The sequence below is a fragment of the Mizuhopecten yessoensis genome, unplaced genomic scaffold, assembly GCF_002113885.1.
Source record: "Mizuhopecten yessoensis strain PY_sf001 unplaced genomic scaffold, ASM211388v2 scaffold9385, whole genome shotgun sequence".
In the NCBI taxonomy this organism is placed as follows: domain Eukaryota; kingdom Metazoa; phylum Mollusca; class Bivalvia; order Pectinida; family Pectinidae; genus Mizuhopecten; species Mizuhopecten yessoensis.
In genome coordinates this window covers 337,779-353,980 of record NW_018408021.1, presented here as the reverse complement: position 1 = coordinate 353,980, position 16,202 = coordinate 337,779, and the positions used below count along the sequence as shown (strand labels likewise).

Genomic DNA, 16,202 nt, shown 5'->3' with positions numbered 1-16,202 from the left:
CTCAATCAATACCTCGGTTACAATTATCAATAAAATATTGTTTACCTCGAAGAGGTTATCATGTACCTGTTTAGTTAGTTATACTTAATTACAGCTACGCATATTCACCTGTCTCGTTTACATTGGAAAAAACAAGGTAATCCCTGAGCCTGCTGGAGAGTTCAGCAAAACATTGACCTGCTGTATCTCGCTGTATGTCGAAGCGACACACAAAGTTTTATCGAAATCGACGTTCCAAATGAAAATAAACGATCTTAATTTTCTCAGCTTTTTAAATGTTTAAGTGTCAACAAAATTAGCCGAATAGATATTAAGTTATACCTTTACTTCGTGTCGCAGCCAATTAGAAGTTACGGTGGTCAACTTGAACCCATATCTCCAACGTCAGTCATTTGACAACAGTTAGTTGGTTATTTCATTTCCAACGACCTATTAACACCGTAGATGCCGTGAGGCAAATAATGGGTAGGTATTAGGGCCAATTAAAGATAGATGTATTAACAGAAACGACATAAAACAAACAAAATGGTTGAAGAAAAATGCCATCTTCAAATGTAAAGTTGTTTAGGGTTAATCTTATATTTTTGAACAAATGAACAATTTTAAACAACAGTTGATACCGTAGATGGAAAATGATAAAACAATTGTTAATTCAGCCTCCTGGCCTTTTTCAATTACGAAAGTTAGTAATGTAGTCAAGTTGTATCTATCTTGCGTCATTTGTAGCGGAAATGACGTACAAAAGTGTGTCCCCACATTATCTCGTTAAATATTATGACGTCATAAAAGCACGACGTCAGAACAATGTCCAGAGTCAACATCAACATCTTCTCTGGATATCAAATCAATGTGGAAAATTGGTAATAAATTCCCTAATCAATATGTCTTTAACTTAGTGTCTATATGACTTGCCTAACTTGTGTAATCACCGTAGCATCGCCACTCCACATCATCGTATGAATGGTCGGAATGGACATTTTGTTTTGGGCCTTCAGTGTTACGTCTCAAATGTCTGTTTGAACTGTTATTCTAACGAGCGTTCTGTCTCATCCACATATACAACCAAAAAGAGATTTCTGCATACCAAACATGAGGTAGAACATGTATTCATATAAGTACACTATCAATACTCTACCGAGCTGTAACTCGCAATGCGAGTAGTGCTACTGACCAGGAAATTAATGATTTATCTTCAAGCAAAGCAACAACAGATACATTTTTATTGACAATTTTGTTTGTCTTGTCATCTACAAGCACATCACTCAAAAGTGTTTCCTCCCCTGAAACACTACCAAAGGCGGTTGATGAAAGATTGAATTAAGGCGTCTTCACTTCTGTAGTATATGATGCTGATTCCTTATTAGACGGGAAACATCGGGTAAATGTTTTGAAAACGTAACAACCATAGGTACACTACCCGATGCTTCTTTCCGGAACATATTTGCCTGAGGATTTTCCCTCTTTATCCCCTCTACTTTCTGTATTAACCACACATTCGTAGCTGGGATTCGAGGTCTGCTCTATACGTATCGTTGTCTTCGTCCTTATCACAGGTACGCTGTAACATAGGTTCAAGACCGAATGCAATATTCTTCTTGGTGGGGCCGGATGGAAGGTGTCATACCGACATACATCAGCTTGTCTGTAGGTTTATGATAGAGATCTATGTATATAGGGTAATATTCAATCTTCACCAATGTATCCAAAAACTCAATACGTTCTCTACTCAATCAGTTCTTTCTTGATGATGCCATGTTTACATATTCCATTAACAAATTCTTTGAAATGATACAAGCCTGGCAGTAACCGACAACACATGCTAAACCCGTCATCGCTAGATTTTGTCATAGTTTCGTTTTAAGACCGTTTCGTGAAGATACTAAAGTTGAATGGGCAACCATATTATATTCATATATTTTTTGTCAAAATATAAGTCGAAAAGATGATAGAAAAATACCGAAATTTTGTTTTCCCCTTTAAAATGTTGAGGTTCTCACAAAATATGTTAAATACAGAGCATACTTCGTCAACGCATATTCTGAGTTCATTCTGTTAATTCATTTCATATTATTGGGTAAACGGTGTTACAATTGTACTGTCATAAAATCAATAGGAAATGATAATTAGTTTTGGTCCGAAACAGAACGAGACATACATATATTAGTCATCCACACTTGCTAACTGGTGAAGGCTTACCTTACTTGGTTTGTATACCTCCATACACTGTTGAACATTACATGTTCACATATTGTGATCTGAAATAGGTTCTTGATATTTTTGTCAATGTACAAACATGAAAGAATGTTTTGAACAAGTCCATGTGACAACTATTGCCTTGTACATACAGGAAATGGACCGTTACATAATAATGTAGCGTTAATACTACTTCCACAATTTCGATATTTACATCTTGCCAATTTTAACATTTTCTTTGCGTTTGATGTTGATAACGTCTTTTTAATTTATTTTTTATGCATATTGTCAAAAATGACCTTGTGCCAAGGGCCCGTTAAGACTAAACAAATAAAAATCGTTAATTGAATTTTACCAGAAGATATAATTATCATACTACAAATTTGTTGACTTTAATTGATTTTCGCATTTTATAAAAACACTCTTTATGTATTCCTTGTTTGTGAACGTCTTTTCTTGACCGTACATGTATTGTCAAGCCCATATAACTCAAATTAAATATAGACCGTAGAACAATACTTTACCAAAACAGATATAGCTGAGTGACAAATACAAAAATACCTTTAACTGAAATAGGGAAAAAAACGTATATGTATGCTGTAGCAGTAGAGGAATTATTATCAATAAACAATAATTCAATTTATGAAATGATCTTCATTAAAAGCATTTTCTATGCTTGTTTGTTTGTTAAATGCCCTTTCAAAAGGGAGGTCAATTGTGATTTCTTCAGTGTTCTAAGTGTTTTGAGCAGGAGACAAAAAGGAAACCCTGGATTCTTCAAATAAAAAAGTATTTATTACAGATAAAGGTGATACGCGGTTGTTAAATTTTGGTGAATTCAAAAGGTCGTCCCATGCCTACCAATAAGGCTTATCTTCCGTTAATAAAATATGACATAGGTATTATCTATGTGCGTTCTCAAAACTGTTTTGCTATTTCGTTTACACATTGATAACAAAATACGGTTAAATTGCAAACAACGCATGTATTTATTATCTCCTAAAAGTTTTCGTGCTGCCAATTATTTTTTTACAAAATCTGCTTATGTTATAAATGTAAACGTTAATAGAGCTTAACCTATATATAACATGCGATGAAAACAACATTGTATTTCCTAAAGAGCCAACAGTTCGCTCAGTACAAACAATTTTATCTTATGACTTTACAATGAACATGATCTTATCTCAATGTGCGTCCTTCAGGCATTTAGTACGCCCGTCCCTGATATCCTTCACCCAGACATGGCTAGACTCCATTTTGCATTTCTGGCTTTGAAATTTGTTATATTCGGTTTGGGAGTGCATCATACGGAAGGTAAGATATGTGTCTTTTCCTTTGAAAAGTTTGTCCGATTACAAGCTTTATCCTTATCTGCTATCTGTTCAGTTTTGTCCTCGATACGGGACAGGTATGTAGATTGTGTCTACCGTAAACAAATAACTTGACCGAATGTGTTACGTGTTTGTATTAAATTGATATTTTTGCCCTCACAAGAGAAGAGTGGCTTTACTTCTCACACATTTCAGCTTGTACCAATGTAATCTGCAATAAATAAACCATGCAGATGATATATTCGTAAGATGGAAGTGCAACAAACACGGATAAATACTCGTGTTAATAAATGAGGATTATGAAGGCGGGTTATTTTGCAATCCTGGTTCCACTATCGACACATGTGATTAAGTGCAGAATAACACACATGTATGAATGATGAGATTCATCCACAATTGAAATTGGACTATACATCTGCCATAAACTTCGAAATTTGAAAAAACTCAATTCATTCAGCGTCCTTTAAGGGAGTTACATTTACGTTTTGTAACTGTCCCATATTTTGATTGGCAGGCCCGATATGACCTCATCATTGCTGTGCTGTTAATTATAGGCAACTTACAAATGAATATTGCTAACTAAATCAATAACTTTGTTTTAAAACCCAATATTGCCATTTCGTATCAATTGTAACCGACAAAGGAGATGGCCAGATGATATACACAATATTGTTGCCATTCAATCCACTCTGGGTTCAAAACTCCCTTTCACAGAAGACCATAGAGAGGAAATGACCTCTAACAATTTTGCAAAGATAAGGCTTCTTATAATGATCGGTACCCTCTTGACAAGATGTTTAGCCCTTTTGTCTGTCATGTAGGAAACATATGATAAAGCCTCTTCTATTAATCAAAAGTGCCGAAATCAACGTTTCCCTGAGCGTACGGCCCGTCGACAATGGGAGTCATTTTTAAGCAAACAACACTGTTTAAAATATATATAAAAAGAAACGAATACATCAGACTAGAACTAAAAATGTTGGTATAAAAATAAACAAACAGCTTACGGATTACTTGTAAAATGTATCAAATCTTGCTGTAAATAACAATTGAGTGTTAAGAATCATAAAATATAATTTAACAACAACTGTATCAAATAAATCTTTCATTTATCAATGGTTCATTTGATGATCGTTCAGGCATTTGTTTCAAATCAGGGGGCGCGGTGGCTAAGTGGTTCAGGCGTCTGACAATCTGCTACCACTAGCCCTCCACCACAGGGTCGCGGGTTCGAGGCCTACGTGGGACAGTTACCAGGTACTTGCCGTAGGTTGGTGGTTTTTCTCCAGGACCTCCGGCTTTCCTCCACCACCAAAACCTGACACGTCCTTAAATTACCATAGATCTTCATAGGACGTAAAACACAAACAAACCAAACCAAATTGTTTCAAATTAATGCATTCAGTAATACAGTCTTTGACTGTGACTTTCTCGTTTCCACTTTCGACTTGACCTAGTGTGCTGTTATGCTTGTGTACCTAAGTATTGTTGTAAGGCCCGATATAACTTAATCATTGCCTCCCGTTAAGAAAAGTAAGTAAGTAATGGCTTCTTTTCAATTAAATGTCTAAACAAAATATTAAATTATAAATAGCTTACTTCTAAAAAAGCAAATACCCTTTCAATCGGTGTGTTAATCATGCCTTCTCGTTATATTTCTTGTTATTCTTTCATAGCGGAGTTTAAGAAAACGCACATTTAATAACAAGCATCAATGTCAGTATTGTGAATGAATGAAAGTATATTTTTAATTGATCTTGACATATATCATTGCTATGTGATGCATTAGTAATTATTAAGATATACATTCCTGACATTTAGCTACTGCAAAGTGTCGTAATGGTTGGATACAATTTGAACAGTCGTGTTACCTCTTCGTCACTTCGTCTGAGACATGGGTCGAACACATGGTAAGTAACATCATGTTAGCTTATGTTACAAAAAGCCAGCTAAACGGCAACTTTTTTAAAATGCCATTTCAAGAGTTGTTACCACACTCGAAATTATCCACATTGCTCACCAGGTCACGCTATTTTGAAAACGAAACTTCTAAAATAAAAACGCTGTTGGGTTGGGAAATACAATAGGCCTGTTGTATCCCAATGTATTTTGCGTAAGCCGACTATCTGCTATCATACGACCTTGGCTATTGCGAAGAAGCCAAACCGTTGTCAAACTATTTTATTTTTTTCCATTAAGTTTTAATAGTAAACCTTTGTAATTGTTCGTGTGTATCGATGTATATTTCTTTTTCAGCAACACTGCGTTGATGTTGGTGGACATTTGGCTACAGTTAATAACGCAGCAGAGGATTCATTTCTTGAGGCAGAAGTGCAGAGGCGACGTATGCTAATTGATATTTTGAAAATTATGCTTTATTAGAACAGTTATAGACAGGGAAATTAGTAATTTAAAAACCTTACATGCGAGATCCATTGGTTATTTGTTAACAAACTTGTATTCTTTATGTGAAATTACTTATAGTTTTAAAGGTAATGAAGTTGTCACATGAACTTGCATTGCTAGTAACATGTTCGCATCCAATCAAACTTACCTAGCTTCTCCAATTTATGACACAATTCGACTTTGAATAAGATCAAAGATATTCCTGCAAAATACATATCATAAAAGAATATTATTTAACGACTTATTTATACGACTGATATTATATTTTTTACCACAAAAGTTAGATATAATATACAATTTAACAATATAGTAATCTTTCAAATAATATAACAAATATATATGTAAAATTCTAAACCACCAAAAAACAGTTGGTCTGTTTTAACAGATATAGGTATAGCCTAATATAAAATACCTTTCGCACCTTTCATTTCATTTTTCTTTCATTGACCGATCGCCGAATGACTCATTAATATAATGCCCAGTCAGTGCAAGTGCACTGTTCAGCACTTCGGGTAATGGCAACAGCTTGTTCGTAAGTATAATGTAATCGGGCTGAATGCTATGCTAGGTGCCTTCGGTATGGTATTTCAGTGAAGTAGCACTATAAAGCCGGCATCAGATCCGCGTTGTCGAAAGGAGGCAATTAAACCAATATACAGTAGCTTTGCCTCAATCACACTATCACACATACATGAATACATTACACGTCCTATCCACATCTTTGGTCATTTAAGGACGTGCCTCCATGTGTGTTGTAGAAGCGTGCATGTGTAACGGAGACATGGTATGTTGGTGTACCTGCCTCCTCGTGATAGCGCGGATAAGATAAGATAAGATAACTTTTTAGTGCTATCTCACTGAAATGCCATGCCGAAGCCACCCAGCACAGCATTCCGCCAGGTCACATTTATACATGTTCTGATTTGTATAGTTTAAGCGATATGTTTATACATGTATGGTTACATGTATAGGTCTGTTAAGATTTATGATATGACAAATGATTGAAAGGCTTCTATCATATTTGTATCGTCATGTTCAAATGTAGTCTCAATATGATAGTTATCACTAGCGTTGATAATATTGGTCAAAATAAACCACCTGGACCTACGATCTTCCCCCTCTGACTTTTTATATGTGTTACATGTAGCAATGTTTTTGGCTTAAATGAATTAAATGGTGCCGTAAAACAAAATAGAAACAACATTTTGAAGCTCTCTGTACTCGGCAAATATGTTTTCCTCTGATAAAGTACGAGAATATAATGTATACTGCGTTCACTCTCGTTTTGCTCGATGCATGCCTTAACCACTACTTCACTCACCTAACACACTCGTACATTCACCTAACACACTCGTTCATTCAACTTACACACTCATACCTTCACCTAACACACTCGTACATTCACCTAACACACTCGTTCATTCACCTAAGCCACTTGCACATTCACCTAACACACTCGTTCATTCACCTTAACACACTCGTTCATTCACCTTAACACACTCGTTCATTCACCTTACCCACTCGTACATTCACCTAACACACTCGTACATTCAACTTACACACTCATACCTTCACCTAACACACTCGTTCATTCAACTTACACACTCGTACAATCACCTTACACACTCGTACATTCACATAACAAACTCGTTTATTCACCTAAGCCACTTGCACATTCACCTAACACACTCGTTCATTCACCTTAACACACTCGTTCACCTAACACACTCGTTTCTTCACCTAACACACTCGTGCATTCACCTTACCCGCTGGTACATTCACCTAACCCACTCGTACATTCACCTAACACACTCGTACATTCTACAAATTTCATTTCATATCTTAACACATAAAATTAACTTTGCAGATGCATCGTTTTGGATAGGAGGTACAGATGTAAACAAAAACAATACTTGGGTTTGGATAGCAGGCAATAATCCCGTTCCCATGCACCATTGTGGTAGGTCTAACAATTTCTGTGCGTGGGGCGAGCACGAACCGAATAATGCTCACGGACACGAACATTGCCTGGAGCTACACATCCACCTTCATTGGAATGATAACGAATGCACGTTATTACAGGGAGCAATTTGTGAAGCAAAACCAATGTAAGTGTCTTTATTTCCATAAGAGATATAACAAATATTATACAAAATTCGATTTATGGTTATGTTACATAAATAAGCACGGAATACATCAATTTTGAATTTTGTAAACATGGAAATGTATCATATAAAGGTCTTCTCAATTTCACAAGAGCATAATTAAATTAACCAAAGTTGTGTTATTGTTACAGAGATTTGTTTCGCATTGTAGTAAGCTTTGTAGAATATGATGCATCAAAAAGTAGTTGAAATCAATATGTCGTCATTTACATTCTGTTCGATCACTTATATTCCCCTTTTAGATATTTTGAAAATACTTAAACTTGTGGTTCACTTTATTTTCGTAAGACTACTTTCATTATGATTCACAAGGGGCGACAAGTGCAGGAGACCCTGCTGATTTATGGATTTTATTGAAGGTCTTCTGCTGCGAGACTTAAATCAAAATGAATCTGCTATATCAAGCACAACATTTTGAACCCTTATTTTTTGTTCTCCTATCTATTTACTTCGTCGCTTTTTACCGTCTTACTTGGTAATATCACGCTTCAGCCTAGTGTTGAGAGTTTATTTGATGACATGTTCTGCAACGCATGTGGTCTTGAAGTAACCAACTTTACTTATGTATTTTGATCTTTCAGACCACATGGCCACTGGATAACACTCGGGTAACAGTTCTCTATAGCTGTACGTGTCACTTAGCTAATAAAACTGCGTCGTAATAAAATGGTATGCGAGTTTCTTTGTTGCTGTATAATGTGTTTAAATAAACAGACAACTATTCCCGACTCACTATGTATATTTGTACTGATTCCATCAGGTGCCCCATTATTGAGTGAAACGCAAAAGAGAGGATATGGTTCAGATGTATTTGTATGTAGATTGCCCTATTTCCATGGGGAGAGCCGTCTCTGACTACAGAAAAAAACGATGTCCAGATGGTGGCCACACATCTAAATCAGGTCGATGGTCATCACTCCATTACTTTTAGCAAATGAAAACCTTATCTTCTGTTTGCAGTCGTATGTTTTGTCATAACCTATCACCTAACTAGAGTGCGTGCGGATACTGAAACTATCAAAGCAAATCTATGTGAAACCATCCTACCGTGTACCGCCAAGGACTATTTCCGTTATAGGTAATGGGCAAGCATTGGATGACGTAAGCTGTTTATTTGAATTTTGACCAAACCAAAACAAAACAAATTGTTTCTGCCCTTTAAATATAAATAGTGTATCCCATAACAGCCTAGTTATCAGTGGCATAATGTCGATTATATAAATTGCATTATGAATACAAGTCAAATAACACAAATAGGAGCAGTGATTGGCTCAGTGTTTCAAGTTCGACGTTCAATTGTATGGTAACCCATCAAAGAAAATGTTGGAGTAAAAATATTGATCTTTCTTATTTTATGTTTCTCTCAGCTATTATCCGGTTTGTTTTGATGTATTGCCAATAACTAGGTTCACACGCATGGACAACACCTGAAGGAATTAAATTAACATTTCAACAGCAATTCTTTCGTAGCATATCCACCAAATTGTTATCAATCGGCTATTGATTATTCATTGCACTCTTTCTTTCGTAGATTGATTATAAATAATGATCATCATAATGAGATGAATTCCTTTCTGTTGATACGTAACCATTTACATTTGCACATTCCTTTTTTTAATTGTAATGCATTGAGGATGCATATGTTGTTGTAAGACTATAAATACCTTGGATATTGTAACGTCATCCATCTCTTTTATGACGTCATCGACTTCATTATCGTCTACACGTGTTTGCTGTTCAGAGAACTGTTCGAAATGGTTGAACTAAGCATAACAACTCTATCAAACTTTATTTATAGATATTGATTATTTTAGCAAATATTGTTATGACCCTGTAACACATTACTATTGCTGACAAACTTAAAACAATTACCAGTTAATTGTTCCTGAACGTAGAGATTTGTTGGTCGTGAATATGTTTAGGTATGTGCGTGTGTTCAATGATGGTTAAAGTACCATATTTAATTCATTATGAATTACATTTCGGGATCATGGTAGTTTACCCCTGCATAAGGAGGATCGGGACAAGAATACACCTGCTGTTACTCAGGGCATGTATCGTAGGAGGCGACTAATGTCGGAACCTCCTACATAATTTGGGATTTGCTCTGGTGTCCTCTATTTCGGGACACAAAAGCGACCAAAATAAATCTGCTGCCCCCATTGCAATATTTGGGATCATTATCTTTGTTTCTACTTCTAACTATCTTTATTTCCTACCTTTTGGCTTGAATGTTGAGCGTTCGCCCAGGTGAGAAAGGCAATGGGTTTTGTCCTCTGGCCGGGACATACCAAAGTCCTTAAACATGATATTTGTTATTCCCTGCTTAACGTTCAGCATTAAGGGTAATGGCAACAACTGCTTCACCCGTTGTCAGTATAATGTGACCGGGAGAAATGCTGTGCTGGGTGCCTTCGGCATGGCATTTCAGTGAGATAGCACTATAAGTCGGCATCAGATCCGCGCTATCACAAGGAGGCAATCATACAACATACCATGTCTCCTGCATGTACACACACAAGCATGCATACACTACACACATGGAGGCACGCATACTGTAAACACACGGAGGCACATCTTTAAATGACCTCAGGTGTTAATAGGAAGTTAAACAAAATTAAACCAAAGCAAACCAATCATGGTAGTTTGAAATAAATTATAAACTATATGTTACAACAATATATTAAAATTAAATACAGCTCTTTAAAATATTAAATGCAAAACGTAATGTGTCTTATAGACGGCAACTTAGTTTTTTATACAATGTTGTAATGCGAACAGTCACTTATCTCATCAACACACTTGAAGCTTTTTATACTGAGACTTTTCGTTACTTTTACTGATATGTTGTGATTTCAATAGAATCGACAGTTCCCCATAGCATGCCCCATTAAATCTCTGGTACACTAATAACATCATCACAGGTTTCGATCAAACACGGGCTAGATTTAATGTGCTGTATCCCTATGGGGTTGGTATCAATGTCTCTCCTGGTCAACATCAATGTGTTATTATCACCGCCCAGGCTTATTCCTTCGAAGGCACACTTATATATACGGGCATTGAATGGGAATCTAATGATATTTGTGTTGAACGAAGTTTTGAGCTTTGAGTGAAAACATGTGTTATTTTATCCTTTTTCGAAAATGAGATAAAACTCCTCTTCGATATTCTTTTGTTGTTTATTGCCCAGGATGTAAAATCACATACTGTTAAAGATATTTTGATGAGAGGTGAAGTTTACATGCATCAACATCAGAGGGTTCGCAGTGTCCCAGAATTTAGTAAAAGTGAGCTTTATATGAAGGGCAACTGTCACCTTGTCCTTCACCTTTGGCTCGTAGTTCAAATATGTGCAAGATTTTCAATAAAGTCTGCCTAGTCCGTTTATTATAAAATCGTCAAAGATGTGATAAAGTTTTAAATATATTCACAGCACAGAAGGTAGGTAGGCAGAGTACAATAATTATATTACATTGACTTTAACCTATAGTGTACATTCTTGTAAAGTCAGTAAATTTTAAACCGTTAGTGTATACCTCAATCATTTGAAGAATGTATGTAGTGTATTGTAACAAGGTCCCCGTCACCTGAACCGTTATGTGAAATGTAAACAATTACAAACAAGGGTTTAGTCATGTGTCTAGAATTTCAATTTTAAACCACGGACAATAATTAAATCATCTTTCAAAAGAATGCATGCAGAGCATTATATTAAGATTAACCTGTCAGTCTTACATCAAATAAATGTAAAGCAAGTTGAAAACTGGAGTTGTTTTTTTTTAAATCTATAGTTTTATTTTCAAACTTTTCTCTAAAGCAGCAAAGTTTTCTTCATCTTGAACTTCTTATAAGAAGTTACTTGACTTTATTCATTAAGTCGAAATATTCTTATGTACATAGAGCCCAAGAGCTTTAAATCACTGAATCATCAGCTTGAAATTGATTATCATTATACACAAATCTTTGGTTTACTTTTTAACCTTTTAGTTCAGAACTTTCATGCATCGATACAGATATGTTGATAACTGTAGCATGCTAATTTGTGCAAGTAGTAACTGAAATATTTTTTACTGTATTTCTCAGAAATAGTACAAAGTGTATCCACAACATATTCCGTTACCTTTGATATGACCTTTGCTGTTGCAACGAAGTCGACATCAGATCCCTGCTATTACAAGTAGGCAAATACACCAACATACTGTGCCCGGCACACATGCAGGTACATACATGCTCTTAGCTGTTAGAAGGCAGTTAAACCCTTTACAACCAACCAACCAAATCTGAGCATATTTTATACCGAGACATTTTTATGGACTAATATGGATAATTTAAAAGTAATTGTCGACTAAATGATGCTCATGTCTGGTAGACCTACAATGAATGTCTTGTCAAATTAAATATCTAAAAAACGATTAAATATCAATCATTATTTTCGCGTTTTTATTTCATATATATTAATGTACCGCTGTAACTGAATTAAATGCAAAAACATCTTCTTTTCACACATTTTAACATTGACAAGACCTTATATATAAGTGAACAATATACGCTCAAATTAGCTGAAAGTTGTGACCATGTTAATTTTGACTGACATTATCCAAGAAACTCCAAATACTGTTTTCACAACTATGGTGTTTGTTTGGGGTTTAAAGTGTATGAATTATGTTCTTTATGATCCAAAAACAAATATGTCGATAATCGCATAAACAAATCGTTAAGCCCAGTGCCATAACATTGAGGTGAAACGAATATGATTTTTACTCTTCCTCCTACTATATGTACTAAATAGCATAATCGTGACTCCCGATGAATTTGACGCATTTTGGCTGTGACGACTTAAGTTCGGCAACTGAAACAGCCACCATGGACAAATTGTGAGACAGCAATGACAAATATACCATATAAATGGATTAAAGGGAAATTAAATAGCAATGAACTGTATGCTGTTGATCGAACATGTTTATTTTTTTAATTTTAGCTGGTTTGTGATTACTTCCTTTACTCTAATTAATTTAGTCCGTCCTGTCGTTGCCGTTGAATGGCGCCATTTCGTGACCAGTTTCTGTGCCCGATTATTTATATAACAAACTGATATACTGTGATACGTTCCAAATATACGGATAGGGATCAATTTCTCATTTTTACAAATCTATTTTAACGTTTGCGTCTGCTTCATATTTGAATAGCAATAAATGTATGACATATATTATTAATATCCACTCTTACCTACCGTATAATCACAAAGGCTAGTCCACGTGAGATTTGACAAAAAACTTTAGGACATTGAACATGTTGTGTATGACGTCAATGACCCCCACTGACCCTGACACGTCATGAAATTGACTATTCGTGACTCTAATAATAGCGTGACCTCGAAAGGTCAACATAATTCCACATCTCTTTGAATTGAACATTCCTGGGGTCACAAATTCACGTCAAAGTGATCCAGAATTTGAAGAAAATATTCAAAATTATCTTAAAATCGCCGTTTCTTTTGGTAATGTTGACGAATATGAATTGGAATTGGGATAACCCGCGTCACCAGTAGACCTCATTTTGCGACAGTGTAATCTCAATATACCGCCGCAAATTTCAAAACACAGTAGTGTTAACCGTTAATTGACGACATTGTGTCTTCCTTATGTTAGATCGACGGATACACATCAAGATACAGACAAACAGTTACATATTGAATTGAATGCAGCACTCAAATACAGTTCTATGTTACATTTGTCTTGTGAATTTTAATAAAGTATGTGATAATGAAAATGTGCATTTTTGTACATATCATATTCTAAGTGATAACATTTTGGTTCAGTGATAAAAATCATCCCCACTCCCGTCGCCTGCTTGGGTGTAAAATGTGTATATACCATTAGGGAAATTACACTAAGCAAACATTTGACCAGTTCTGACAGCAGGAAATCCAAGACACGCCTTTATACCTGGGACAAGGTGACATCAAACGGATGCCAGCAGGTGGGCGAGAAGGTACCTGAAGTTATTACGTAGGTGTAGTGTTTTTAGATTTTGCCTTTAACAACAATGTCCTCTGGCTAGATAACAGGGAAATGAGCAGAAATAGAATGCATTAGCACTGTCACGGCGTTTGACATGCCAACCACAATCAGCACAGCTGCGTCACCCGAGAAGAAAGCCAGGGGCAAAGCAAGTGACACTCGTTCACACACTGAAGAGACGCTGGCTACTGAGGCCCCTTCTAAGCTTAGTAACTTAGTGGCAATTTTACTGATGAGCTGACACCGACGTCCGATGAGGATCCCTCCAGTACTAGTGATCACGTCAATGACTGTTTAACCTGGTCTCAGGGTAGACGAGTGGTTGAACTTGCGATGTTATCTAAATACCTGGACCAGAACAGATATTTTGGCCTGGGAATACATCACAATAGTCAGGATTATATTCTATATTTGTTATTACATGTATACACCCAATAGGCCCATATTTCAAGTTCATTTTTTATATTACATACAACAGTGTTATTTTTACAATGTGATATTTTTATACCACAATATGGTATGTTGCTATTTGTACATAATGTAAAAGTTTATTATTGTTGTATAGTGTGATATTCGTTAAACCACAATATACATCGTATGTTGTTATCTGTATATGATGACAAAGTGTATTATTGCTATATAGTGTGATATTTTGTATATCTTGTTATCTGTACATAATGTGAAAGTTTATTATTGTTTTGTTCAGAATGTAAAAGTTTATTAATGTTGTATATAGTGTGATATTTGTATGTCACAACATGGTATGTTATTTGTCTACTATGTAGAAATGTATTATTGTTGTGTAAAATATGTGAAACTTTGTTATTGTTGTTCATTGTGACATTTTTGCTATGACACAGTAAAGTACATTGTTTGTTATAATGTTATTCATACACAATGTGCAATTTTGTTTTATATTGGTTAATACATTTGAAGTAATTTTAATGGTTGGTTATGCCTACCGTATTATATTTGTATATAAAAAGTGCTATATTGTATGTTGTAAATTGTATATATGACTTTTTGGGATTTAGAATTAGTATTGGTACAGATGTAAGAGTTGTCTCTCTTTTTTGTTTATTTTTTTTTTTTTTGTATCTTTATTATTTTTTGTATAATAAGTTTTTCCGCAAGATATTTATTTTTTGTCACCTATATTTTCTTTTCGTTGTCCTAAACGTGTTGCATTGGCACTCGGAATTGTACTGATTCATGTAACGGGCATTTTTGTATGTTTTAGTATTATTGGCGTAGGCGACGGGGATCCTTAAAGACGGATGTCTCAGGAAATACCACACAATGAAAGAGAAAGAAAGTAAAAAAAAAATAGCAGATAAAGGTCCAAGGTGTTGTAACGAAGAAGCAAACCAATTATTGTTTGTTGATGCTCCGACTGAACTTCTGTAAGAAGGTCAACATCAGTCGCATCATACGATGTGCTGTGGGTTACATCGGGTCCATTTCTTCCCCGCACCTGTAGGATATCTGCAACTAAATGGAATGCTTTACCAAAATTGGCTCAACTGCATACGGTAGCAGTGGTCATTTTTTCAATCAATAAAATAACATCTAGCTCTATCTCTCATATAATTTGATTTGATTGTAAGAGTGATCCGTAAACTGTACCTGAGCATACGTGTTGTTAATAGTCCACCTCATATCGAGCGAATACTTTATATAATGGTGGTATTAGCATCGTCTGGAAGAAGGATGTTTGGAAATCGTCATCGACCATAAACAGACGTATGAAGATTTAGAGCTTTGTTCGAATATCTGTATGACTTATACGTAAGACATTGTCTTACGTCAAGAGCCAATTGACTAATATAGTCAAGCCTATGACACAATGAAAACCTCTAAAATTTGTAATGGTAGGCTACACAGCTCCGGGAAAAGCCAAGAACGATTTAGATAATTACAGGAATGCTATTTTATGTTACTTATGTTACAGACATTGATGGGACTACTGTATCGTTTGTGTTACTACATATATTCAGTAATATAAATAGGGTTTAATTTCCATCAAAAGCTAAGACCTTTCAGGACGTGCCCCCATGTGTGTTGTGCTAATGTGTAATATATGT

General features: G+C 35.5%; 1 protein-coding gene across 1 annotated transcript; it reads left to right on the top strand.

Moving 5' to 3' along the window:
* The first annotated feature begins 3,405 nt into the window (after positions 1-3,405).
* On the top strand, positions 3,406-8,757 carry LOC110457979 (perlucin-like). The gene is made up of 5 exons (XM_021509498.1): positions 3,406-3,507; positions 5,346-5,434; positions 5,781-5,868; positions 7,798-8,038; positions 8,677-8,757. The coding sequence occupies exons 1-5, from the start codon at positions 3,435-3,437 to the stop codon at positions 8,705-8,707; spliced, it is 522 nt and encodes a 173-aa protein (XP_021365173.1). The 5' UTR covers positions 3,406-3,434; the 3' UTR covers positions 8,708-8,757.
* The last annotated feature ends 7,445 nt before the right edge of the window (positions 8,758-16,202 follow it).

What these genes read in the sequence shown, in the direction of transcription:
- LOC110457979 (XM_021509498.1), top strand. Translation starts at nt 3,435, where the DNA reads ATGGCTAGACTCCATTTTGCATTTCTGGCTTTGAAATTTGTTATATTC. An exon ending in GGGAGTGCATCATACGGAAG is followed by an intron (nt 3,508 to 5,345) that starts GTAAGATATGTG and finishes CCTGACATTTAG; the next exon opens with CTACTGCAAAGTGTCGTAAT. An exon ending in ATTTGTGAAGCAAAACCAAT is followed by an intron (nt 8,039 to 8,676) that starts GTAAGTGTCTTT and finishes TTGATCTTTCAG; the next exon opens with ACCACATGGCCACTGGATAA.